This window comes from Hippoglossus hippoglossus, chromosome 9, assembly GCF_009819705.1.
Source record: "Hippoglossus hippoglossus isolate fHipHip1 chromosome 9, fHipHip1.pri, whole genome shotgun sequence".
Classification (NCBI taxonomy): Eukaryota; Metazoa; Chordata; class Actinopteri; order Pleuronectiformes; family Pleuronectidae; genus Hippoglossus; species Hippoglossus hippoglossus.
The window spans coordinates 11,218,964-11,241,272 of NC_047159.1; the positions used below are offsets into that span (position 1 = coordinate 11,218,964).

General features: G+C 40.0%; 2 protein-coding genes across 10 annotated transcripts; both read right to left on the reverse strand.

Annotated features, from left to right (window-relative positions):
- Window positions 1-586: 586 nt before the first annotated feature.
- Window positions 587-13,096, reverse strand: pggt1b (protein geranylgeranyltransferase type I, beta subunit). The gene is made up of 9 exons (XM_034594893.1): window positions 12,949-13,096; window positions 12,255-12,373; window positions 10,033-10,097; window positions 9,698-9,849; window positions 9,317-9,449; window positions 7,595-7,640; window positions 4,718-4,902; window positions 3,866-3,974; window positions 587-1,956 (listed from the first exon to the last, which is right to left on the reverse strand). Exons 1-9 carry the CDS (start codon window positions 13,074-13,076, stop codon window positions 1,796-1,798), a joined length of 1,098 nt encoding a protein of 365 aa, XP_034450784.1. The 5' UTR covers window positions 13,077-13,096; the 3' UTR covers window positions 587-1,795.
- A 505-nt stretch (window positions 13,097-13,601) lies between these two features.
- On the reverse strand, window positions 13,602-19,108 carry LOC117767340 (coiled-coil domain-containing protein 112). Of its 9 annotated transcripts, XM_034594892.1 has the most exons (16): window positions 18,987-19,108; window positions 18,060-18,084; window positions 17,960-18,029; window positions 17,641-17,753; window positions 17,338-17,427; window positions 17,170-17,245; window positions 16,693-16,819; window positions 16,421-16,540; window positions 16,097-16,234; window positions 15,210-15,325; window positions 14,982-15,108; window positions 14,660-14,827; window positions 14,421-14,470; window positions 14,372-14,389; window positions 14,273-14,278; window positions 14,120-14,216 (listed from the first exon to the last, which is right to left on the reverse strand). In XM_034594892.1, the coding sequence occupies exons 1-14, from the start codon at window positions 19,029-19,031 to the stop codon at window positions 14,386-14,388; spliced, it is 1,269 nt and encodes a 422-aa protein (XP_034450783.1). In that variant the 5' UTR covers window positions 19,032-19,108; the 3' UTR covers window positions 14,120-14,216; window positions 14,273-14,278; window positions 14,372-14,385. The 9 variants fall into 9 exon arrangements, 8 of the variants coding, with proteins under 8 accessions (XP_034450775.1, XP_034450777.1, XP_034450778.1 ...); XM_034594887.1 differs by having other exon boundaries at window positions 14,053-14,216; window positions 14,372-14,470; XM_034594891.1 differs by lacking the exon at window positions 14,273-14,278 and having other exon boundaries at window positions 14,094-14,204.
- Window positions 19,109-22,309: the final 3,201 nt, after the last annotated feature.

The following is a 22,309-nucleotide window of genomic DNA, read 5'->3' on the forward strand; positions in this document are numbered from 1 at the left end:
TATTTCGCTGCTGTGCTCCATCTTGCAGCCCGAACACAGCAGATCCTTAATGGCCCTGCATGGCAGCTAGTAAACACAACATACAGAGGGAGTGTCAGATCTCTGCTAAGGATGCCTTTACTCCTCCATATCTTTACATAGAAAATAGTTATTGGCTGCTATGTTAGTGTTTAAAATATTGTGTGTATATATATGTATATATATATATATATATATATATATATATATATACAACCTTTAAAAAATATGTTTCTCATATGTGGATCAGTTCAAAGGCTTCTATGAACTTAAAGTTGGTTTTAAATCTGATGAGCATCTGTGGAAAGAATGGGTGGGGCTTCAGAGATGAGTCCAGTGGTGTATTGGACCTTGGTCAACAATTTAAGGACGTTAAAAGAGGTGATCGATCAGTTGTCCCGACTCCTGGTGGCACATTCTGCTCATAAATAGTACATTATTCTCAGTTTTTGTTTGAATCCTTGTTGTTCTGAAAATAAAATGACTGCATCCCCGGTGCGGTTCAAAAGAACACATCTCCCCAAGTTACAACACCACTGCCTCATCTTTTCTACAATTGATTTCAGGCCAGCTCGTGCCTCGAGTATGGAAGCTGCTGAAGGAGCAGAGATCAGATCTGGAGTCAGGGGGATGTTGGGTTTGGATCTGCTGCTAAAATTGACAGCTACCAGCTTGTAGGAAAGAAGGGATTTTCCCCATTCCTAACAAAGTCCCTTAAGGCCAAATCCATTTTTGTATTGCCTTTAGGAAAAATTTGAACAATAAATTAGATTTTCTCCCCTGTAGCTAAATATACTTTAATCTTATTTTGAGGGGGTTTAGATTTTTCCCTCCTCACAACAGTCACAGATCTGACCTCAGAGGAGTTGTGTTATCATTTAAATCTCTCTTGATCGCTGAACAGAGCCTGCAGTGGTGAAACTGGAGGACGCTGAAGAGAGAAACTCAGAGGAGAGTAAACCTGCCAGGCTGTGATACCAGCCTTTGGGAGTGAAGAGCTTAAGGGTTTTGAGAATTCAAGAGCAATGTAAGGATGGAGATGTTACAAGGGCAGGTGAAGACAAAAACACTATTACCTGTCTGGAGGACTGTGGCTTTTTCTTTTTGTATGAGAATGTAGGAACGTAAATCTAAAACTCTTTAAAGAATTCACTCCAGTATTACCAGTGGGGTTTTACTGGTTTGTGAAGAAAAAATCAATTGGTCATGTAGAATATAAGGTCTTAATTCATTAACAATCTATCTAGTGCGTATTCGCATTAAATCAGACCGGCCTGCACTACTAAAAAGATCATTTAGATGTTCCCTCCTGGAAAATACACTGACTTACAGGATACTACTTTATGTCTATGAGAAGTGAATCAATTGTTAGTGGGAAGTTTACAGTAAATTGGTTGTTGACTATGATGATAGGATTAGGATCAGGAGACATTATAATCTAAAGACTTTGCAAAATTGAGGCATCTGGAATTTCTTTAAGTCTCCAATGGCTCTTATTGACTCTCTGGCACATGATTTAATTCCCACAAACCACAATGAACATTATCATTTACTACGGTCTACTAATAAAAAGGCAGCAAAAAAGTGTGGCGTAGCTTGTGTAACAGAAATGTTTCTCCCCGAAGTTACAGCTGTGTAACCGGAGTGTCAAACAAGCGAAGAATGCAGCCTCTCAGATCGAGCGGCCAAACATCTTCAAGACACGCAGCAAACGTCCAGTTGCCTTTGACTGACCGCTGTTAGCTGCTCCTGACTGAAGCTGCGGCTCGTCCTGCTGTCAGTGCTGTCTGCTGCCTGTGCTGTCCCTCCATGTCTGCTGCAGCTGCTGGAGGCGCTGAAAGGCTCTCTGGGTGATGTTAAGAGCTGGATGGACCTTCCTCAGGCTGGGCTCTCCAATCAGAGACAGGCCACACAACCCTAAGTAGGCATGGAGGGGGTCTGGCGGACGGGAAATGGAGAGAAAGAGGTAGAGGGGAAGGAACGGGGAGCATAGTGAGGGATGAAAGAGTGAAGTGAAAGAAAGGAGGGTGAAAGGGAGAAACTAGGTCAGAGATCTTAATATGTATCAGAGCGGAAACACCTGCATGTGACAGGTCGGTTGCATCCAGGATGATCAGTTATTACACAAACATGACAGCTCACTTTCCATTACTGAATCAATAAATCAATAACCAGAATTTACATAATAAGAACACCACTATGCAGAGGCACGTTTTTTGTTGTACTGCTCCTTTAAGTAGAATATAAATAATGCACATTTGTTGGCCCCTCCCTCCCCCGGGACCTGCGTAAAAGCTGTACAGGCCAGTAAATGGGGCAGTAATTGAATTATAATGAAATAACAGATGATTGAACACAGATTTCAGAAACAATCAAAGAACCATTAGCTCCATCAATCGGGTTCCAGAAGCACTCAGACTCAAGGTTGAACATGTGTGGATCAGTCTAAAGTTAAATGTGAGATTTAATCCATGAGGATTGTCAATATATATATTTTTAGTTTTCGATTTGTATTATTGTATTTATATCATGTATTTATTTCTGCTGAGGATAACATCTGGCTCTTTACCTTAGAAAATCTAGAAATATTGATTTTAGCCACTTTAAGATGATTCATTTCAATTGAATGTGATATTCGCCATTGTAGAAGCATTTCACCGTGAGAACGAACTTTTGGTCATGATGACTGAACTGTGGCCTCACACAGTTGTTAATCACACCGAATTGATTTTCAACACAAAAAATGTCCTAACTAATAATTCATCGTTACTCTTAAACAATAATAGCAACGACAAGTTCTAATTATTGATTTGTGGTTTAGCACTTGGGAATTTTATGTATCAAGATGTTTTTATAGCTTTGAAGTCCTGGAAATGAAAAGAGCTGTGGATCTGATTTTGGGCTGAAATCTAATCTATTCTGTGTCCACACTATAACAACTGTTCTTGTCACAGTACATTTGACTATTTTAGGTCCAGATCTGCTTGACGAATACCCAGCACCTTCTTTTGTTCTGTGGTATTGTTACCTTTCTATCTTCCTAGACCAGTTCCTGTGCATGACTCAGCTGTTTGAGAACAGACAAGTCCAATGTTATCTGTACCCATACTGTAGCAGCGTTCCTTTATTTCCTAAAACTCTTTTGTTGTGCATTAACAAGGCTTTGTCAATGCAGCATCTGCTTCGCCGCATTGTTTCCTTCCGACTATCTTCCCTGCCCTGTTCCTGTAACGTGAGGAGCTCGATCTCCTGTGTCCTCAGGCTGCCAATCCACAATCACCTCATCAATTACACACACACACACACAGACACACACAAGCATGGGCGCCATTGAAGTTTAGGGTTACCAGAGGTTTTCCATTCAAAGTACAACTTTCGACACAACTCCACCCTGTCCTCTCTGCACCTGTGGAGGGCAGAGTGAAAACTGCTCATCTGACGTAGGGAAGAGACAAAGACACTGAAACTGCTCAGTTCCGACATCTTTTGTTCTTGATGCAAGTTCTTTGAAGCTACTGAAAAATAAACAGCAGCAATATGTTTAACAACAACCTCCACAACGTCTATTTGTGCTGTTTGTTTACACAAGTTGCACCTGCCACTCCACTCCTGTGGCCTTAACAGGGGTTTTTAAAAAAAAAGTACATAGGATTAGTGTCACTCTTACTTTCACAGAAAACCCCCTACAGATACAATAACAGCAATACATCCACAAAAGGACACGCATGACAGCGTCCTGTAATTGTCTTTCTGATAGTGTCTTCTTATTTGGATGTTCTCTGAAGATTGTGAGCATTTACTGCAAGATGTTCCAGAAACATCCACATCTAAAAGTCAAATCGTTTACCTGGATGGCTGTCCGGCCATTTGGCGAATCCCCCCACAAGCCGATCCTGCGTGGACAGGATGAAGCTCCTGTTCTTGTCAAAGTTCGTGTACTGGAACACATCTAACAGCTGGGACCACAGTGTGGGAGAGAAAGGGAAGGAAATGAGGGAGAATGTAAACCTGAGAGTGGGTAATCATTTTTGAATCAATTGTTTCAACAAATTAAAATACATTTTAACAGAGCATGTTGAATTAGGGGGCAGACATCACTGGATTCAATCTCAAAAGTGTGCTACTGCAATCCAATGATCTTCATATTCTGCATCTATACAGATACTAGTGACGTTAACCTTAATGTTTGCTATACTGCTCTTTTGCAGGACAAATATTTTGATTAGTGTGTGCATTTGTCCTTCTGGCACAGTTCTGACTCAGAAATTCACTGTTCCTGTGCGCACGTGTGTGTGTGTGTGTGTGTGTGTGTGTGTGTGTGTGTGTGTGTGTGTGTGTGTGTGTGTATCCCTGGCTTACTCATAGCTGTTTAGCTCAGTTCTGGATCATGTGTGTGCATGTATGTACCCCTGGCATAGTTATGACCCACATGCTGAAAGGTTTGTTCACAGGTTTTTTGGGGGTGTATGCACTGTTGGTGGAAGAGGATAAACTGAGTTTTGTGAATATATTTCTCTTATCAAAAATGCTGCATATTATTCAGTGCTCGTCAGCAGTTTTCTAAACCTCTCCCTTCTCCCAAGAGAAAATTGTACAAAAGGTGCAGAAAATCAGGGCTAAAACACTTAAATGAACTAAACGAGTTAATACATGCAAGAGTGCATCTGTGAATACGTCTGTCTGTTCCACCGCTCTGTACCTCTAGCGTAGCTCCCACCCAGAAGGAGTAGCATGTGTCTACAGGCTTGTTGGGACGACCGTGGAAGCCGCTCTGCTGCCTCATGATGCACCAGCGCCGGATCCTGTCCAGCTCCCGCTGACTCAGCGCCTCCTCCAAACGACCCATCAGACACAGAGTGGCTATGGCGCAGTACGTCCAGCCGCCTGGGCACACAAATAAGCAGGTGTATCACACACACTGTAGATGTGGGTCATGCACATCACAAATTAATCCAATTAAATGGAGCTGCTGATTTATGACAATGTATTAAAATTGGAAAGCGGTTCCAGTGGTTCATCCTGACATGTTTAGATGATAGACAACTAGAAGATTACAGGACAATGCAGTAAAGACGGAGGGTGTGTCGGCATGTCGGCCCTTCGACTGCCAAAAACTTGATCGCATGCTGCTACTCACATACCAACTTTCCTGAGAAACAACGATCTTATTTTTCAGACAGAAATGTGGATTAGTGAGGAAAACGTCAGCTCTGCCTGCACAATAACTTTGGAGAGGTGTCTGTGGACATTTGATTTGGGTTAATGTCGTGGATTGAATCACCAGAATCTTAGCAGCTTCATTATTAGTTTGATGGTACATTGACCTGGCATGGGGAGAATGATGCCTCTTTCATTCCCACTCCCCGTCCTGAACATCTGTTTTTGCTCTGTGTAACTTTGGTGAGTGGGTATGGTCTCCTGTAAGGAGTGTGACTGATGTGCTGAACTGAAATTCAGTTACAAAGACTTAGAAGTAATTAAAAACCAGGTTAAATCTCCAATATTCAGTGAGGAAACGTTTAAAATATCAAAAAATCTCAACAGAGTTTGGTGCATTTGTGTTTCAGTTCAGTGAGAGGGACTAAGCAGTCAGAGCTAACCAAGAGATTGATATGATTTGTTTTTTTCTAAATGAAAAACACTTGACACGGAGGCCAAAAGAATGAATCACCATATATGGTTGTAGTGGATGCTGTTGCTCAGTAAATTTACATAGTGTTGCTTTAAATTTTAAGTTAGGAACTGAAAGGAGTACGTCTTCATGGCGAAAGACACACAAACATGAGTGTGTTTGTTGATTGATGACAACCTGTTATCAGTACAGGCACAAGAAGCATCTATCCATCACCTGCTACAACCCAACTGTCAACTTTACATTTAACCCTCAACACTTCCACTATGCCTGGCTGCTTATCTGCCTGTGTCCATGTGTGAGGGATGGAAACAGACAAGGTGGGGTGAAGAGTGTGGGTCAGGGGTGTAAATCTGCCGATGTGTTACACTCTCCGTTAATCAACCGTGTCTGTCTGTCTGCTGGAGGCACGGACGGGATGAATATAAATCTGAATACAACCAAAATTTGGGAAATCCAAAACCATTTACCTAAATGTACGTTTATGACATTTTATATGATTGATGTATTTTCATACACATTGAGATGTATGAAAAGAATGGATCAGTAAGGAACTAAAGAGCCATTTTTGACAACCTTAACTGCCAATTCCTCATGGGCCATGATTGCAATTACCTCTGCCATGGAGGTTATGTTTTCACCCGTGTCTGTCTGTTTATTTGTTGGTTAGTTTTTTGTTTGTCAGCAAAATTTTGCAAAAACTACTAAACAGATTTTGACCAAACTTGATGAAAGGATGGGACATGGGCCAAGAAAGAACTCATTAAAATTTTGGCATGGATCTGGACAAAGGGACGGATCCAGGATTTTGTGAGATGGGGTGTTTTTGGACGTTTTCACCAATTTCCCAGGGAATATTGCATGGATCTAGATAAAGAAAAAAAAACTCTGAATGTGTGCAATTTGGTGCAACTTGGATTTTGCTTAAGACTTTCCTGTTTGCCACTGCCTGTTATTAAATCAAATGTTAATAAGTAAAACTTTCACAATTCCATTTCTCATTTAATGTTGTATCATCTTATGTTGCTTTTTCCACTGGATTTAATTGGAAAAAACTCGATTACATAGACGACCGGAGAAGGAAATACCGTGAATATACAGTAGATGGAACAACCACTCTTAATGCATACACTCAGAGTAAGTTCATTTCTGACCCTGGCACACAGTTAATAACACGTTTTATGTGATGAACTACAGTCACTTAAACATAAGTACCTAACAAATAACCTGTAAGAATCTGTGGACATTTAAAGTGCAGCATGTGGGAGATCTTGGTGCTTAAGAATCACATACAAGGGTGGATGGCTAACTGGTATCTACTCTACATCTCTACTGATATATCATCAGCCCTCAGACTATGACTTTGCTGACAGTAAAGAGCTGAGTCTCACTGAAGCCTTTAATCACAGACGTTGAATTTATCACAAAGAGGGAAATTACCAGCTGCACTACGATCAGCCTCAACTGAGCAGTTTGAATTTCATAGATTTCCTTTATGCGCTCACAGTCAAAGTTAACAGGAAATGCTCCCTTTACCGCGTCACACAGGTGCTTCAAGCTGTGCTTTTAAATGTGTGAGTGTATGTAAGATGGAGACTTTTGTGTCAGAATAATAAGGTTAAATTTGAGTGGGCTGGGATTAAAGAGGACAAAGCATCTACAGAGATGGATTTTAATGGATAATCCTTTAAACCAGTTACTTCACGTCAGCCACTTTCATGCCCTCTACCATGACACTGCCGACGCAGCGACAAACCTTTTAAAATTAAAAATTAAATCACTATTTATACATGAGACTTTTAAATCTGTGCAGCCAGATGTGTTCATTTTTACTCTTATGGGTGAAATTTACCATACAATCCTGCTAATGTGCATGAAGGATTCACATTCTTATCTCTGCGAGATGTAACCATGTATAAACAATTAGAAAGTGACCAGACTCACCATGGGACTCTCTCCCGGCTCCCTGGCCAAACCCGTTGTCATACGACTGTGGAGAGAACAAAGAAAAACATGTAATTAGAAGAAAAAGTAAAATTCAAGTCACAACTGGATACGTCATCGACTACCATGGTGACGTGATATATTTTTAAAATCACATAACCTTTTCCTGGGTATACAACGAAGATCTAAGGAGCCAGCAGACTCCTGCTTTAAAATGATGGGTAAGATGGTTCGAACCGAAGCCATAACTATCCACAGGTTCGGTTCCGAGTCTTTCCCCATTCTCTCCCCAAATTTCAAGCTTATTGTCAACTGTTCTATCAATAAAATAAAAAGGTGAAAAATACCCATAAAAATGTCTAAAAAACCTATTGTTTAAAATAACCCATGTCTTCATTTTATTTTTAAAGATTTCTATTCTAAAGCCAGATTTTCCATCATTCCCTGTTAAAAAGGATGTTGCAGCTTGTTAAGCCCTATGAGACAAATTAGAATTTGGGAATATGGGCTATACAAATAAAATTTGCCTGATTATTTGTTACAGTATATTCTTTGTTTAAGCTCACCTCATTAGGTATATGCAACCATTGAGCTCCACTCTTTCATCAGACTACAAAATGTGAAATGTGAAATAAGGGGTAATGGCTCCAGAAAGATTTTACTTGGAGGAGTGAGCTCTACAAACGTCTTTTGGTCGACACATGTGAACGTGGTTATTTCTGTTCAAAGAAAGAAAATGACTAAAGGTTTCATAAACTTGCAAAAGTTAAACACTTAAATTAGAACAACCATTTTTTCCTGGAAACCATGACAAGATTCTAAGTAATGTCATGAGCACTGGTTCCTACAAAAATACACAAGCTGCACAACGGATGGCAGTCGCTTGGGAAAAACTTAAGCCCTTTTCTGTCCATGTGTCAGGTCTGATCAGACTATAAGGTCAGTAAATGGACACTCTGCTCCATCCAAATGCGAGCGTGGCTCAAACTTTCCGACTGTGCCAGGTCTACAAATGTGAAACCTTCTGTATACTTATATTCACCAGCAACTAACTCACTTTACCAAAGACATTTTGAAATCCACCCACTAGTATGTGGCTGGTGGATGAAAATAGTTTTCAGTTATGACTTACAGTTATATGTTAATGAATTAACAGACCTTCCTCTCTGTTTCTTAGTGTATGTGTGAAAGCAGACAGAGGATATGTTGCATACACACCCATGCAAACGCCAAAGGAACTATGTAATGAAACACTCGTGTTAAATGTAAAGCTTAAAATAAGTTTAGTTAGTAGTTAGTAAACAGGACAAACTCTGCTCTGAAGAGTTGGGTTGTGCAAGATACTGAGATGATGAGCATGAAGACAACCCCAGCTTTCATGTGTCTAACCCACGTCTGATAGAAAAACAAACACTGAGGCTTAAGTATGGGTTGAGTAAAACGTCATTCAACAATCGGACAAAAATATCACTCGAGTGCCACATCATTATCTTGCAGCTGGTTGTTTTTGCTTCCTGGTGGGGTGGATAAACCTCTGCCGCAGCTTTAAGATCATGATGCACTGCTCAGTCTTTCTAGGCAGAGTGCCACCTCCTGAAGGTGGGTGGCCCATTGTGCCCATTCAAGTGTAGAGGCACTGCAGCTTTGACTGGTGCAGAAATAGTGGTTGTTTTCTAACGGGTGGAGCTCTTGGCCTGGAATATAATTATTAAATCAACTCACCAAACTTCCTCTGATGTACTCAATGGCCTTCTGAATGTCCATGCCTGACCAGTCATCCAGCATGTAACAGATACTGGCTGCACAGTAGATAAAGCGTATATCATTTTCACTTCCCTCTGGCACTGCATAGAAACTGGAAGCAAGAAAGACACAATCACAAACAGACAGATAAACACAACAGTTACACAAACACCAGGCAACCAAGTGACTGTTTATATTCAGGATTTAAGTTGCATCAGGTATATTGTGTTTTTCTACCAGACATGATATACACTATGCCCACAATTCACACAACTACTGATGAAGAACCTAAAGTGAGTTAATGTCATTCTAAATTAAGACTGTTGGTGTTCATATCATATCTCTGGCATGTGTACCGACCTGCCGTCCTCCAGCTGCAGCGCTCGGAGACCAGCCAGACAGGCCTGTTTGTTAACCCGGCTCAGGTCGTCTCCCAGTATTAGCAACGAGCACAGCCCAGTGTAGGTCATAGCTACATGGCCACTGTCGTACGGATGGAGGACACCTGGACCCTGAAAAATACATCAAAAATGTTTCTATCATTCTTACAAATTAAGAGGAAAGACAAAAATTGACAATGAAAAAAAAAAAAAGACCTTCATTATTTGCATTGCTGTAACATTCACAACCCTCTGTGGGGAAACAACATATTCACACAACATCACATTATCATATTACAGCTGTTGGGATGGTACCTTAGTGCTGTAAGGAATTCCAATATGTGATGATCCTCGAAACCCACAACGACTTAGGTTTGATTCTAGAAAGACAGAAACAGGAAAGGGGTGATCATCACGAGAAACTGGAATATGAAAACAGTCATCTGTCTTCTTGTCTCACAAACTAGGTCTCGTGCTGTTTTTACTGACCTTCAAAGGTGGTACAAAGACATAGAACTTAATGCTCTACTAGCTCTGAATTAAGTCTGCTGCTGCCACCATGTGGCTGAAATAGGAACTACTCAAACAGCATGATGCAATGTGTAAAATGAGATGATACTGCAAACACAGCACAAAAAAAACCAGCACACTTGTATACAATAAGTGTGCTGGGAAATACAATTTCAACACATGACAAAGCATTGTAAGGTCAATATTGTGATAAGTGTCAAATAACATATTGCAGACTATGAGAGCTTCATTTGTACAATGTGTGTGATGCACTACGAAGGGTTGTTAACGCTTTTTAATCACGTTCAATTCAAACCATTTATGATTATTGTTATTGACTGTAGTAAAATCAAATATACGACACAATTAACTTGGAAAAAAGAGAAGACAGCAACAACACAAATGTTAAAAGTCTCAAATCTCAGTTTTCACATCTGAAGACAAGAACCCAGCCAGACAACAAACATATGGCACCGGCAAACATGAGACCCATCAAGCGTGACTATCCCACCATGATTTCTGTTGATGTCTTGAATAATTAACTAACTGGGCATCCAAACAGATGGCACAGAGTGGCTTGTTAGCAGACAGGAAAAAAAAATAGTAATTAAATATTTAGCGTCCAACTTTCCCTGATGAACAGAGGCCCAGTTGGAACAGGTTTGGTGGAGAGGACACCTGGAGCCTAATGTCTGCTTCAAAATCCAACCTGACGATAACGAATGCTTGAAGAAAATCTCATATTGGCAGTAACCTAATTGCCTGCCATCCAGCTCTACCCCCAACTGTTTCAGCTTCTGTTTTACTTACACAGAAGCTGAAACAGAACACTTTAAAGTTAAGGTTTTTTGTATACACCTTAGACAACATAGAAACCACACCCATGAAAAACAAACAACACCCTGCACCTAAACCAAACCTGAGCCTAAACACATGCACCCACTCAACAAAATGTTACTGCAGCACATGACATGCACATATATTAGTGAAATGAAATCCACCAAGAATAATGGCACACATGAGCCAAAATCTGAGACAAACAAATTCAGTCCACACATCCATACAATGCTGTCAAATTACATGTAAATACTCAAACACTTCTTCCCATTCACTTCTTCTTGGCATTTTGAGGAGTCGAATTGCAGTTTCTCCATTTGGATAAAAAAAACACAAGCTCAAGCAACCACTTTCTAAAGCACAGTGGATTTAGTGTCTTTCATTCTTTAAGAAAATTGAGGGTTTTTTGGGCAAATATCATACCCATCAAAAGAGCTGTCTGAATATATGAAGGGAGAGTTAAAGAGTCATTTGTTATGTTTCTCTTGATTTGACCGTTCACATACCACTCGCACAATTAAGCTCCCTGCCCAGGAAATGACAAACTGTGTATGTCAGAGTGTGTGCGCCAAGTGTGATCATTAGAGCAACACCCATTGCTATTTCTATACTTGTTTGTTTGTTATGACAGTGATTCTTTCTTCTTCAGTCTTTCTAAAAAGCAATACCAGGATTTCATTTTCCATACAGAGTGTCAGAAAAATCCCAAATCCATGATTATGTTATTGATGCAGCTCCCTCGAGGCCTTGACAGCGCTCGTTTTTGCAGCAAGGGAATTGTTATTAAAGTTGACAGGCTTCAAATGTGTTAAATTTGTTTTCGAGAGTAGTCTTATTTATGTGTTACACTGGGAAGAAAGGTAGTGCAGAGGGTAAATGAGACCAATTTCATTGACATATCTGTACGGATATGTATGCGTGAGTGCAATTGGATGCAAATACAAATAAAAGTCTGGATCTAGGGAATTCAAATGGGGTTTCAGTTATAATGAGACTGTTTTTCTAAAAGATTCTTGCATTCCACTTACTCATGATGTAGTTAGCAGCTTCCAACCTTTTACTGCTTCATGTAAATGTCTTTGTTATTGGCAATGAATACTTGTGGTGCAAAACTATTTATAGGTAAATGTTGAACTCTGAATCCTATTTAACTGTCAGGTTTGGAAAAAGTGAGAAGCTCTGAGACTTACGATCCTCTGCGGGCAAAACCTGTAGAGAGTAGATCCATTCAATCATGAGCTTCCTGTCGATCACATCGAGGGCATCCAGCACGTCCAGACCAGACAGGGCAAAGAATATGATGGTTAACCTGGAAAAGGACAGAGAGCAACCATATACATTGTTTATTAAATAGTGATGGAGCTGTAGTAAACATGGCTGCAGTGTCAGAGCTGTGCAACACAACAGAGTCAATGTAAACAATGTCAGATCGGAGAACTGGATGATGAAACACAACTCAAAACCATCTTTAGAGTTAAATTAACCTGAGTAACTAAGTGTTAGCTGCTAGTTGAGGTCAGTGGGTGGAAGCAGCTGAGCTAACAGGAGTTAGCTTAAGTTTACAAATGAAGAACTTGACCAACCAAACTGTCCATTTAGCTTTAAGTTCAATTTTAATAACCCTCGTTCCCATGTTAATATAAAACAACCATTGCTACGCTTCATAGGACGTCGTGTACCCGCTGAACACCAGAGTTTCCTGTTTTCCTCCAGTCGCTCTGTAGCAACTTCACCAGCCTGGCTGCTGTTAGCTAGCACGCTAAGCTAAACTAGCACTAGCCTCCATCCATTCACAGGAGAGCCGCAGCTAGCTCGGATGCTAATCAAGTTCCCCAACAACACATATGGAAACCAGAGCCTCGTTCATCATTCCAGTCAACTCGCCTGGTGGTTTCCAGCGAGGCGTATCTCTCCGGCAACACCTGCAGTGTTCTCTGGAAGAACCGGACATGTCGGTCCCGTAAAAAGTCTATTTGCTCAAATTCTTCACACTGACTCTCCTCCTCCGCCATCTTTGTATCCGCACCTATGAGGAACCTGTTCCGGTACGTTTGCTTTTCAAATTAAAATCTGACAGTAGAGTAAAGTGCAGAGGTTCCTCATGACAACATTATTATTCATTATTTAAAGAAGTGCTGAAGCAGCACTATTTAAATCATCAGTTATAAGTAGAGGTCCAGCATAATCACCTAATAAATGTGTATTCGAAACAGTTAGGAAAATGTACTTTAAAAGTTTGTGATATAATAATAACATATACTACAATATAGATCGATTATTTGGTTTGTAACAATAAAAAAACATTACTGATAAATGCCCCTTTCAAATAACCAGTACCCCTAGTAACACCAAATATTCACTGGGTCAAAATTATTATATATAAATAATCAACATCTTTCAAAATAGATTTAAATAATTTAAGAGGCAATGCACCAAATTCTCACATTTGAAATTATTATCAAAGTAGATCCCAAGTCATTTGGATAAATAAAATAAACACTAAGTAAAGTAATCATTTTACAAGTACTTGTACATTTTTTGTCTAGGTGATTTTATTTTTTACAAGGCATCATAGTTTATACACTTTAATAAAGTAGCTAGAAACTAAGTTTGTCAAATAAATGTGGTGGAGTAAAAATTAAAATATTACACAAAAGTATAAAAAGTACTAAAAAAAGAAAATGCTCAAATAAAGTACATGTATCTCAAATTTTCACTTTAATACAGTACTTAGGTACATTAACTTAAATAAATTGGATCATATGTTGAGAATTTTACACAAATCAAGCTTTCATCGAAAATAATTAGTAAGAATAACAATTTAAAATAAAATAAATACACTGCATAAGATTTCAAACGGCAGCATACAGTAAATTCAAATAAAAGCAAAAGGCACAGAGGTTTGCTCTGTTGGCTTCCACTGCTCCTCTTCACAGGTCTTGTCTCCAAGTGGGAACAGCTCTGCAACAGAATGACAGGTTTCAGTAATTCAGCAAAAGATCATCTTTATTACCCAAAATCCAGCGACTGTAAAAACACAGAGTCGTTCAGACCTGTGAGACATGTGCAGCACCGGCCCTTCTCCCGAAGATCCAACGTGTTTCATTCGCTCCTCCCATCCCTTAGTGGGACGCGTTAGCCTGGAGGGGTCTCTGCTGACGTGACAATCAACCTAAGCGGGGGAAATAAACAACCATTTCTTAAATCAACAACACTGTTTATTAAGACTTTATGATTAAAACCTCTTGATTATCATGTTGTGAGATCTTCCTGAATGTGGCGGACTTGTTCACTGTACAACTTTTACCTTCTCCTTCAACTTTACAGTGATTCTCCTCTGTCTTTCCTCTTCCTCTTTTTCCCTCAGATGTTTCTCTTGAAGCTTTTCCTCTAACTTGTGAAGATCCTGCAGCAAAGGACCAAGAGACAAACTTTATATTTTACACCACAACTGACAGACCACCAACATTTGTGGTAAAACCCCACATCCCTAAAATACATCATATCACAACCTCAGGCAACAAGAAGCTGTGCTCCCAACACAACTGCACCCATGTAAACACCAGGCGTGTGGGTGGATGTCTCGACTTCGTACCCTTTCATTAAAGCGTTTGATCCCCTTTGCCGCCTCCCTTCTCCTCTCATCCATCTCCCTCTGTTCCTCCTCTCTCCTCCTCCTCCCCTGCTCTTCCTCCTCCTCTCTCCTCAGTCGCAGCTGCTCCTCAACTGTCAACTTCACTTCCAGCTGCCGGCGACGCTCCTCCTAATAGGGAAAAATTGATTGGTAAACATAAATGGCACCGACCATACATCTGTTTACATCAACTCTTGTATTTGAACTGATTTCCATGTAAAACACTATAAATCACACAATACTCCTACAAGCAAAACACACAGACACACACAAATAAAAGCACCTTTTCCCGCCTCCTCTTTTGTATCTCCTCAGCCAGTCTCTGCTCCTCCTCCTGCTCCTCCTTCCATCTCTTCTTCTCCCTCCACTCCTCCAGTCGTCGTGCTGCCTCCCACTTTTCCTCCTCAGTCCTGAAACAGAGGAGAAGAGAACAAGAGCAAATGAAGCCCACAAATTTATCTTTATCGATGTATGGTCTACCTCCTCTTTCAGTCTTTCATCTTCAGCCCACCTGTGTTGCTGGCTCTTGGCCTCCTTCTCCCCCCTCTCTGCCTCCTCGGCCTCCTCCTGACTCTGTATCCGGCTCTGAAGTTCCCGATGTTTGCTGGCTTTCCACCGCTGAATAGCCTGAGTACAGTAAGACAAGTACCACAAAATATTTATAAGACAGTATCACAGTTTCCAGTTTACAAAAAAATTATGTCATTTTTATAGAGAATAAAGGTGGTTCTAATGGTGCACTGTAGGCATATTAATAACAAATAATAAATTTGTGGTAAAACTTTAACATTAATTGGACAGATGACAAAAAGGCAAAGTCTCTCAAACTCAGTGGGTTAATATCTAAAATCACTGTGAATTAAAGTTTTCAATAATAATCAGCAGCTGTCAGCCCTTAAAGAACAAATTAGCCTTGACAAGTGATATGTATTAATAAATATGTTTAAAAAACACAATAGAAATTGACTTAAATCCAATCCAATCAAATCCAAATCTTCTTCAATCTTAAATCTGTTTGGGGTTTCTTAATTATTCCGACAAGTAAAAATGACACAATCTTGATTCAACTCAACAGGGTTAGGGTTAGCTGTGTGGCTATATTTCAAAACTTCTTTAACTTCTTGTGATGCTAACAGCTTTGGATGAGTGTGGCTCAAGAGGTCGAGTGGGTCGTCCACTAAACAAAGGGACCATGGTTCGATCCTGGCTACTCCAAATTGCCCCAGTGTGTGAATGGTGTGGGTTAAATAAAGTGCTATCTATAGAGGTATGTGAAATAAATATGTGTGTGAATTGGTGAATGGGACTTTACCATTACTATTTCACCATGTAACTATCCAAGTGAGGTCTACTTCCCTACTGAATCAACAAACTGTCTGTTCATGTCAGCTTCTCTACCTCTCTCTTTCTGTCCTGCAGATTGATCAGCTGCTGATGCCAGACCTCGTGTTGCTCTATCTCCTCCAGTGTTTTACCAGGCAAGTACAGTTTTGCCTCTTTCCTGTAGGCTGGATGACCACGTTGCTTTGTCCAGACCTGTGAATCAAACAGATGAGTCAGTCAGTCAAGAATCTTGCGGTAGTTCAACTTTGGCTCAGCAATTTTGTTGCTGCCTGAGGCCAAACATTGAGCTATGAAAGCTGAAAGAGGGGGGACAGGAGAAATAAGAATGTCTATTATTACGACACACGTTAACGAGAAGGAATGACAGTAGTGTCTTACTTTAAGGAAGGCTTGGTGGTCATATTGGTCCCAGCCTCCATAAGGCCCACCCGTCTTCTGCAGGAAAGACTCCAGTGCTCTGACCTCTGCAGGGAGATCACTGTCTGGGGGTTTGATCTTCTAGAAAACATAAAGAGATGAATGATCCAGAATTCATCTTGAAAAAATCCAATAAGAACAAGATAAATATCCTGCAGATTATAAACATTTTCATATGAATTCAGAAACACTGTTGTGTGTAGAGAACTACTGATATTTATTCAGAGACTGACTTTAACAGAGGGAGTTGTGGGTAGTTTGGGTTCTGATTTAAAAGAGAGGCTCCAGTTTTCAATCTTCTTCTCATAAGCAGCGATCTCCTGTCTGCACGTCCTCTCCTCCTTCAGAAGCTCCTCAAGGCTGAGAGAAGCAGAGAAACGCATGGAACAATCATATATAATGTTTTTATTACCGTGCATGTAATTATTTCTGAAATAAACACAAGTGTGGTCTATGTGTCCTTGTACTTTTTATTTACTTTGACCTTTTTGTTTATTCGGTGTAAGGACATTTTTAGATTTCTTGCTTATTGATGCAGGACAAAATATTACATGATCTCAACAGATATCAAATAAAAAAGATACAAAAGTTAAAGATACAATTTTTCTGAGGGGCTGTTGTGTTTAAATGCAAAACGTCATATCTTTGTCTGTTTTTGCCTGATGATTAAGTTCAGGCTGGTTCTTATTTGTTTCAGTGTTTCCTGTTACCATGAGCGGCGCTCCTCTTTTAGGGCATTGATGGAGATTTCCACCTCGGACATTATTTCGTTCAGTCTTTCAATCACTACAACACAAGAAGAAATGCAGAACATTACAGTACATTCAGTTACAATTGAATGTACTCTTACAGAGTAAGAGTAAGGAGCTTTAACTTACACTCAGGAGTTGGTTTCACATCTATGAGCTGTCTCTGAAACTTCTTCACACCGTTTTGAATCTTCACCAGTTGCTTTTGAAGATTCATCTCTAAAGGAAGAAAAATAAATTCAAGATAATGACTTGATGTGTGTGACAGTGCATCTTAACTATACTGTGTCATTTAAGGTAAATAAAGGATGAGAAAAAGGTGACTTTTTGTGTACGTTCCAAAAAAAATCTGTTAGCCAAAACCTACCATCAGCTCCCTCTTAATTGTAAAGGGGAAAATTCTATGCTTCTGTAAAACCAATAAACACATACTGTCTGCACGTCTCTCATCCTCCAGCACTTTCTCGTACTCTTTAAGGTCTCCACACACATCTGTCCAGCCGTTCTTCCTGCACTGGACAATCTCTTTCTCCAACTTTTCAATCCTGTGAAGAGGAAGCAGCAAAGCACATTGATGTTAACGTTTCAAGTCTTGGCAGAGTTCAGCAATATTTGATATGTTACAGTGGTTTAGTCATTGAATACAGCATAAATTAGGACTGTGTCTAACTTGTTTTCATGTCATTTTGTCCACCCTCTGTATTTCAGAATTGAACGTAGATTTAAAATGAAATGTAGTGGTAGAACTCACTGTCTCCTGTTCTTCTCGGCTTCCCTGAGGAACTGAGCAGCTTTCTGTCTGTGATCCACACCATCACTGCTGAGCGGGGTCGCTGTGCAGGGCAGCGGGACACTGCTGGAGCCTCTGGTATCCCCCTGCTCACATTCAAACAGTGAAACGAAAACACACAAGCTGATCATAGAGAAACACAAAACAACAAGTGCGGGTATATACAGATTTACTACTGTCCTCTTCAATCTGACACTGCACCCTGGGCATCCTAGTGTAACGTGAGGGTTCGATGTGTGGTGGATGGATCACTCTATGAGAATAAACAGCACTTTATTGTTAAACACCTTCACCTCACAACAACTCTGCTTCCTGGTTACACATCTGTCATTTCAGGCATTTGCTAAATCTCTTCAATGCACGACAGTTTCTTTTTTTTCTTTTCTCTCACTACTGTCTACTTTGATACGTGATATAAGCCTTAGGGTTTGTATTTGTATTTGTCTGAACTAACCAATGAGAAGCCGGAAGGACTTACTGAGGTAAAAGGTGTGTGAGAAACACAGAGGCAGATTCAGCAAATCATTTGAAAGATGCTGATGTGAATAATCAAACTTATAAACATGTAAATAAAAACCGTAGGAACATAAATATCTCAAATATCTTACTGTAAACAAAGTAAATGTATTTTAATGAATGAACTGAAATATGTGAATGTACTCCACTTGTTAAGGCACCCGTTATCGGACGGAGTAAAAGAAAGCACCTGACCAGATCTCTAACAAAACACCAGACTAACATTATAAAACAGTTCAAGTGAACAAAGGCTGAATGACATGATATTAGCAGGTAGAGTGTGAACACGAGCAGCTAACACCTCATAACTCTGAGCATCAGCTAACAGACGTTAGCTCGTCTGTCGTAAAACAAAACCTCACACTTTACACACTGAAGAGAATCAAAATGTCGTCGACTGACTAACAAGTGTATTATTTGTATTATTTTAACGCGTGTCGGTTTCGGAACAGATGCAGTAAATGATCGTTACCCGGAGATGTTTGTCAGCGCGTAGTGCGGTTGCCATGGAAGCCATGTTTACCAGGAGAAAAAAAAAAACTTTATTTATAAACTAGGGCTACGTTGTAGCACTGAACGGGCCCGCGCACACGCAACTCGGGACCTGTTGCGGTTGGTGGAGTGAGCGATCGGCGACCAGGCACACGGCTCCGCGTTGCATGTGTTTTGCGCAGGAAAACAACGGAAGCTGGACCATGAATCCTTTGATGCTGATAATGCAGGAGTGGAGTTGTTTGTTGACGGCTGAGCATCAAAGGATTCATGGTCCATGTATGTGTACACAACCTCGTGTTTTGATGGCGTGTAATCAAACTTTGACGCCACGCCACGGTCACACCGTGTGACGAAAAATCGAAATTCGAGGTAGTTTATATCTCCATATTGTTGTGATGACACTCACCTCAATATGAAGTTGATCTGATGAAAGCCCTGGGACAAGTTCGTCAAAGTGAAAATGTGGAAAATGGCCACTAAATGCAAAATGGCAAGCCTCCTGTTGCGTTTTTCATAATGCTGCTTGAGACTTTTTCGTGCGTCTGGTCATGATACACCTGTGAATCGATTTTCGTGAAGATCGGTCAAAGCGAACTCAGGGGCTGCGTTCCAGGGGGCGCTGTTGTGCCATTTTGCCACGCCCATTTAAAATTACTCCAGAATACGTAAATTTCTCTGACTTTTGAATTTTCCGCAAACGTTGGTGATGATTTGAGCATGTTTAGGGCCTCAGCGACAATTTCAATAGGGCCTCCCACCGTCGGTGCTCGGGCCCTAAAAAAGGAAAAACAGCACACATACAAAACTCCTGTAGTTCACAACAGACACCAGCAGTGGTCGCTGTGCACCACGAATCAGTTCAATGAAACAAGCTGAGAGACTCTGGATCATGAACTGAAGCTGAACTGTTGATTTGTCGATTAGATGATTTGACAGTAGATTTACTTCCTGATTTTACATGAACTTTAAAAAAATAATAATTTAAAGTATTTTTTCTGTCTTTTATAGTTTTTTCCAATGAATATAGTCTTTTAATATTTGTGATTCCTAAATTTGTGCTGTGCTCATGATTTTATGACCCATCTGTTTTATTTTGCTGCACTTGTGAAGCACTTTGCAACTTAGATTTTGAAAAGTGCTCTATAAATAAAGTTATTATTATCAGTGGTAAATGATAAACAATCTATTTCTATGGCTCACCTCTAGTTTGGATGTTCACTTCAAGGTACTGGTTTGCCATTCACACATGTAGTGCATCTATGTGCAGCACTTTCTCATTAATGCCAGTGCTTTTTTTTATTTGAGGTTAAGTATCTTGCCAAAGGAATGGAGGAAGATAAGGGAGGGGATCAAACCATTGACCCTCTGGTTAGTGGACAACCCACTCATCCTCCCGATCAAGTGGCTACATTTTGGACAACTTATGAATTGTAATTATAAGCAAAAACAAAAGCCCAAAAGTCCCAGATAAGAGATTCTCAAATGTGAATAATTGCTAGTTTGTTAATGTTGGAAATTCAACTTCAGAGGTTCAGAAACAAGCTCAAAATCACAAAATCAACTTGAACTGTTACGGTCTTGAAAGTACAAGACTGAGTATGAAAGAAACATTGATAATATTGTACTTTAAACTGTAAATAAATTCTAATTATGTTGACCCAGTTATAATGAAGTTAACCTGCAACTTTCAGTGAATTTCACACATTGGTAATCCAACCCCTGACAAACCCAATGTAAGTGTGTAAGACCTTAACAAAATTATTTCTTGTTTTGCATGAGATAAAAATACTGGAATCATCCCATAAAATCCCCAGAATGCATTTACACAAGTAATTAACTGTTATCTCGCTCCAAATTGATTAACTCCCACATTTCCTTTTAAAAAACTCCCTACGTGACCTTTCAGTGTCCTCGTGGCAACTGTAGTTCAACAGCACTGTGTGTTTTAAGATGTTTCTGCTTGAAAACGACACGTGATATACTTTGTGCAGCCGAGGCACAGAAACATCTCCCTACGACTTGCGTCAACTCGGTGGTTAGAGTTACCTACGCATCTCACTCTCACATAACTGCCTATCTCTTCTGTAGAGGCCTTGGTTATTTCTGTAGCAGCCTTTTTTTTCTATGAAGAGCAGCAGCTATAATTATTATGAGAGCTGGCCAAGTGACAGTCAGAGAGGAAAAAAGGAGCGAGACAGAGAGGGAGTAAGAGGGAGGTATAAATAGAAAGCCGAGTCCATTATTGAGAGCAGATATTGGGGATGGTCTTTCCCGTGGGTGCAGAGGCAGAGTTGTGGCGACACAAATAGCAGCCGCTCTCCCTGATGAAGAGTGTCACAATTTCTGTCTTCAGCCAAGGGACTCACTTAATTTGATAAATGAGACGATCAGATGAGACACCAGTCGGTTGGCAAAACAGAGCTGAGAAACACGCTGCTACACAGAACAGCATTTCTACACCAGTCAGGGAATATATGGAAACAAAAATATAAGCGACAGGGAGTTTTGATGTTGTAAGGCTGAGTTTTACTTTGACTTCCTGTGTGTAAAAAAACACTTTCACTTGTGTAGTAACACGAAAGTGTCAAGAATGATCAAATTAAAACTTAATTATAACGATATATAAAATATATATTAAAAAAAATATATGATTACAATTGCGATTAAAGCCCAGGTTTCATTCGTATCTGTTGTATCTCATTGTACATTGTACATTGTACTCGAGTACATGAACAAGACTCAAGTTTAAGCCACACAATAAAGCTCCGAAGGTACAAGATAAAGTTCTGGAAATACTGTAACAAGAATATGAAGCTTGATTTTCAAATTTTGAGTAGAATTAATAATTGATTTGGTTCTTTTTGACATTTTCTCTCACAAGAGCCGAGTGTTTCTCTAATAAAGAAAAGAGAAAAATCTTTCCTCACACTGAGAAGAGACGTCTGTTTCAGAACTGGACTTAAACGTGATGTTACAGTTTGTAAATTATGAGCTTTCATGCTTTTATTCAACCTTGAGTTGAAACAGTACATGCTTGATCAGATGAGTCAGATGGAAATTAGCTTAAACAAGCGCGAGAGAAAGAAAGTCGTGACCTCTGACCTCCTCCTAGCAGCTATTTAGAAATGTTATGAGACATGATCCTGGTAAACTGAGAGGTCAGTTTCACAGTCATGGACAGTGGAAGTCTGAGCTTCCCTCCTGCCAGTTCTATGAATTAGACATGTTGATTTATGGCACCTGCCATTTATGTTTGTTTCAGTGTGTGTGCATGTGCATGTGCGTGTGCACGCTTTCAGT

What these genes read in the sequence shown, in the direction of transcription:
- pggt1b (XM_034594893.1), bottom strand. Translation starts at nt 13,076, where the DNA reads ATGGCGGAGGAGGAGAGTCAGTGTGAAGAATTTGAGCAAATAGACTTT. An exon ending in AGTACATCAGAGGAAGTTTG is followed by an intron (nt 7,641 to 9,316) that starts GTGAGTTGATTT and finishes TTCTCTCCACAG; the next exon opens with TCGTATGACAACGGGTTTGG. An exon ending in GGGTGGGAGCTACGCTAGAG is followed by an intron (nt 3,975 to 4,717) that starts GTACAGAGCGGT and finishes CTGTGGTCCCAG; the next exon opens with CTGTTAGATGTGTTCCAGTA.
- LOC117767340 (XM_034594884.1), bottom strand. Translation starts at nt 19,031, where the DNA reads ATGGCTTCCATGGCAACCGCACTACGCGCTGACAAACATCTCCGG. An exon ending in GGATGAGAGACGTGCAGACA is followed by an intron (nt 17,428 to 17,640) that starts GTATGTGTTTAT and finishes TTCTTCCTTTAG; the next exon opens with AGATGAATCTTCAAAAGCAA. An exon ending in AAAAGAGGAGGCGGGAAAAG is followed by an intron (nt 14,828 to 14,981) that starts GTGCTTTTATTT and finishes TTTCCCTATTAG; the next exon opens with GAGGAGCGTCGCCGGCAGCT.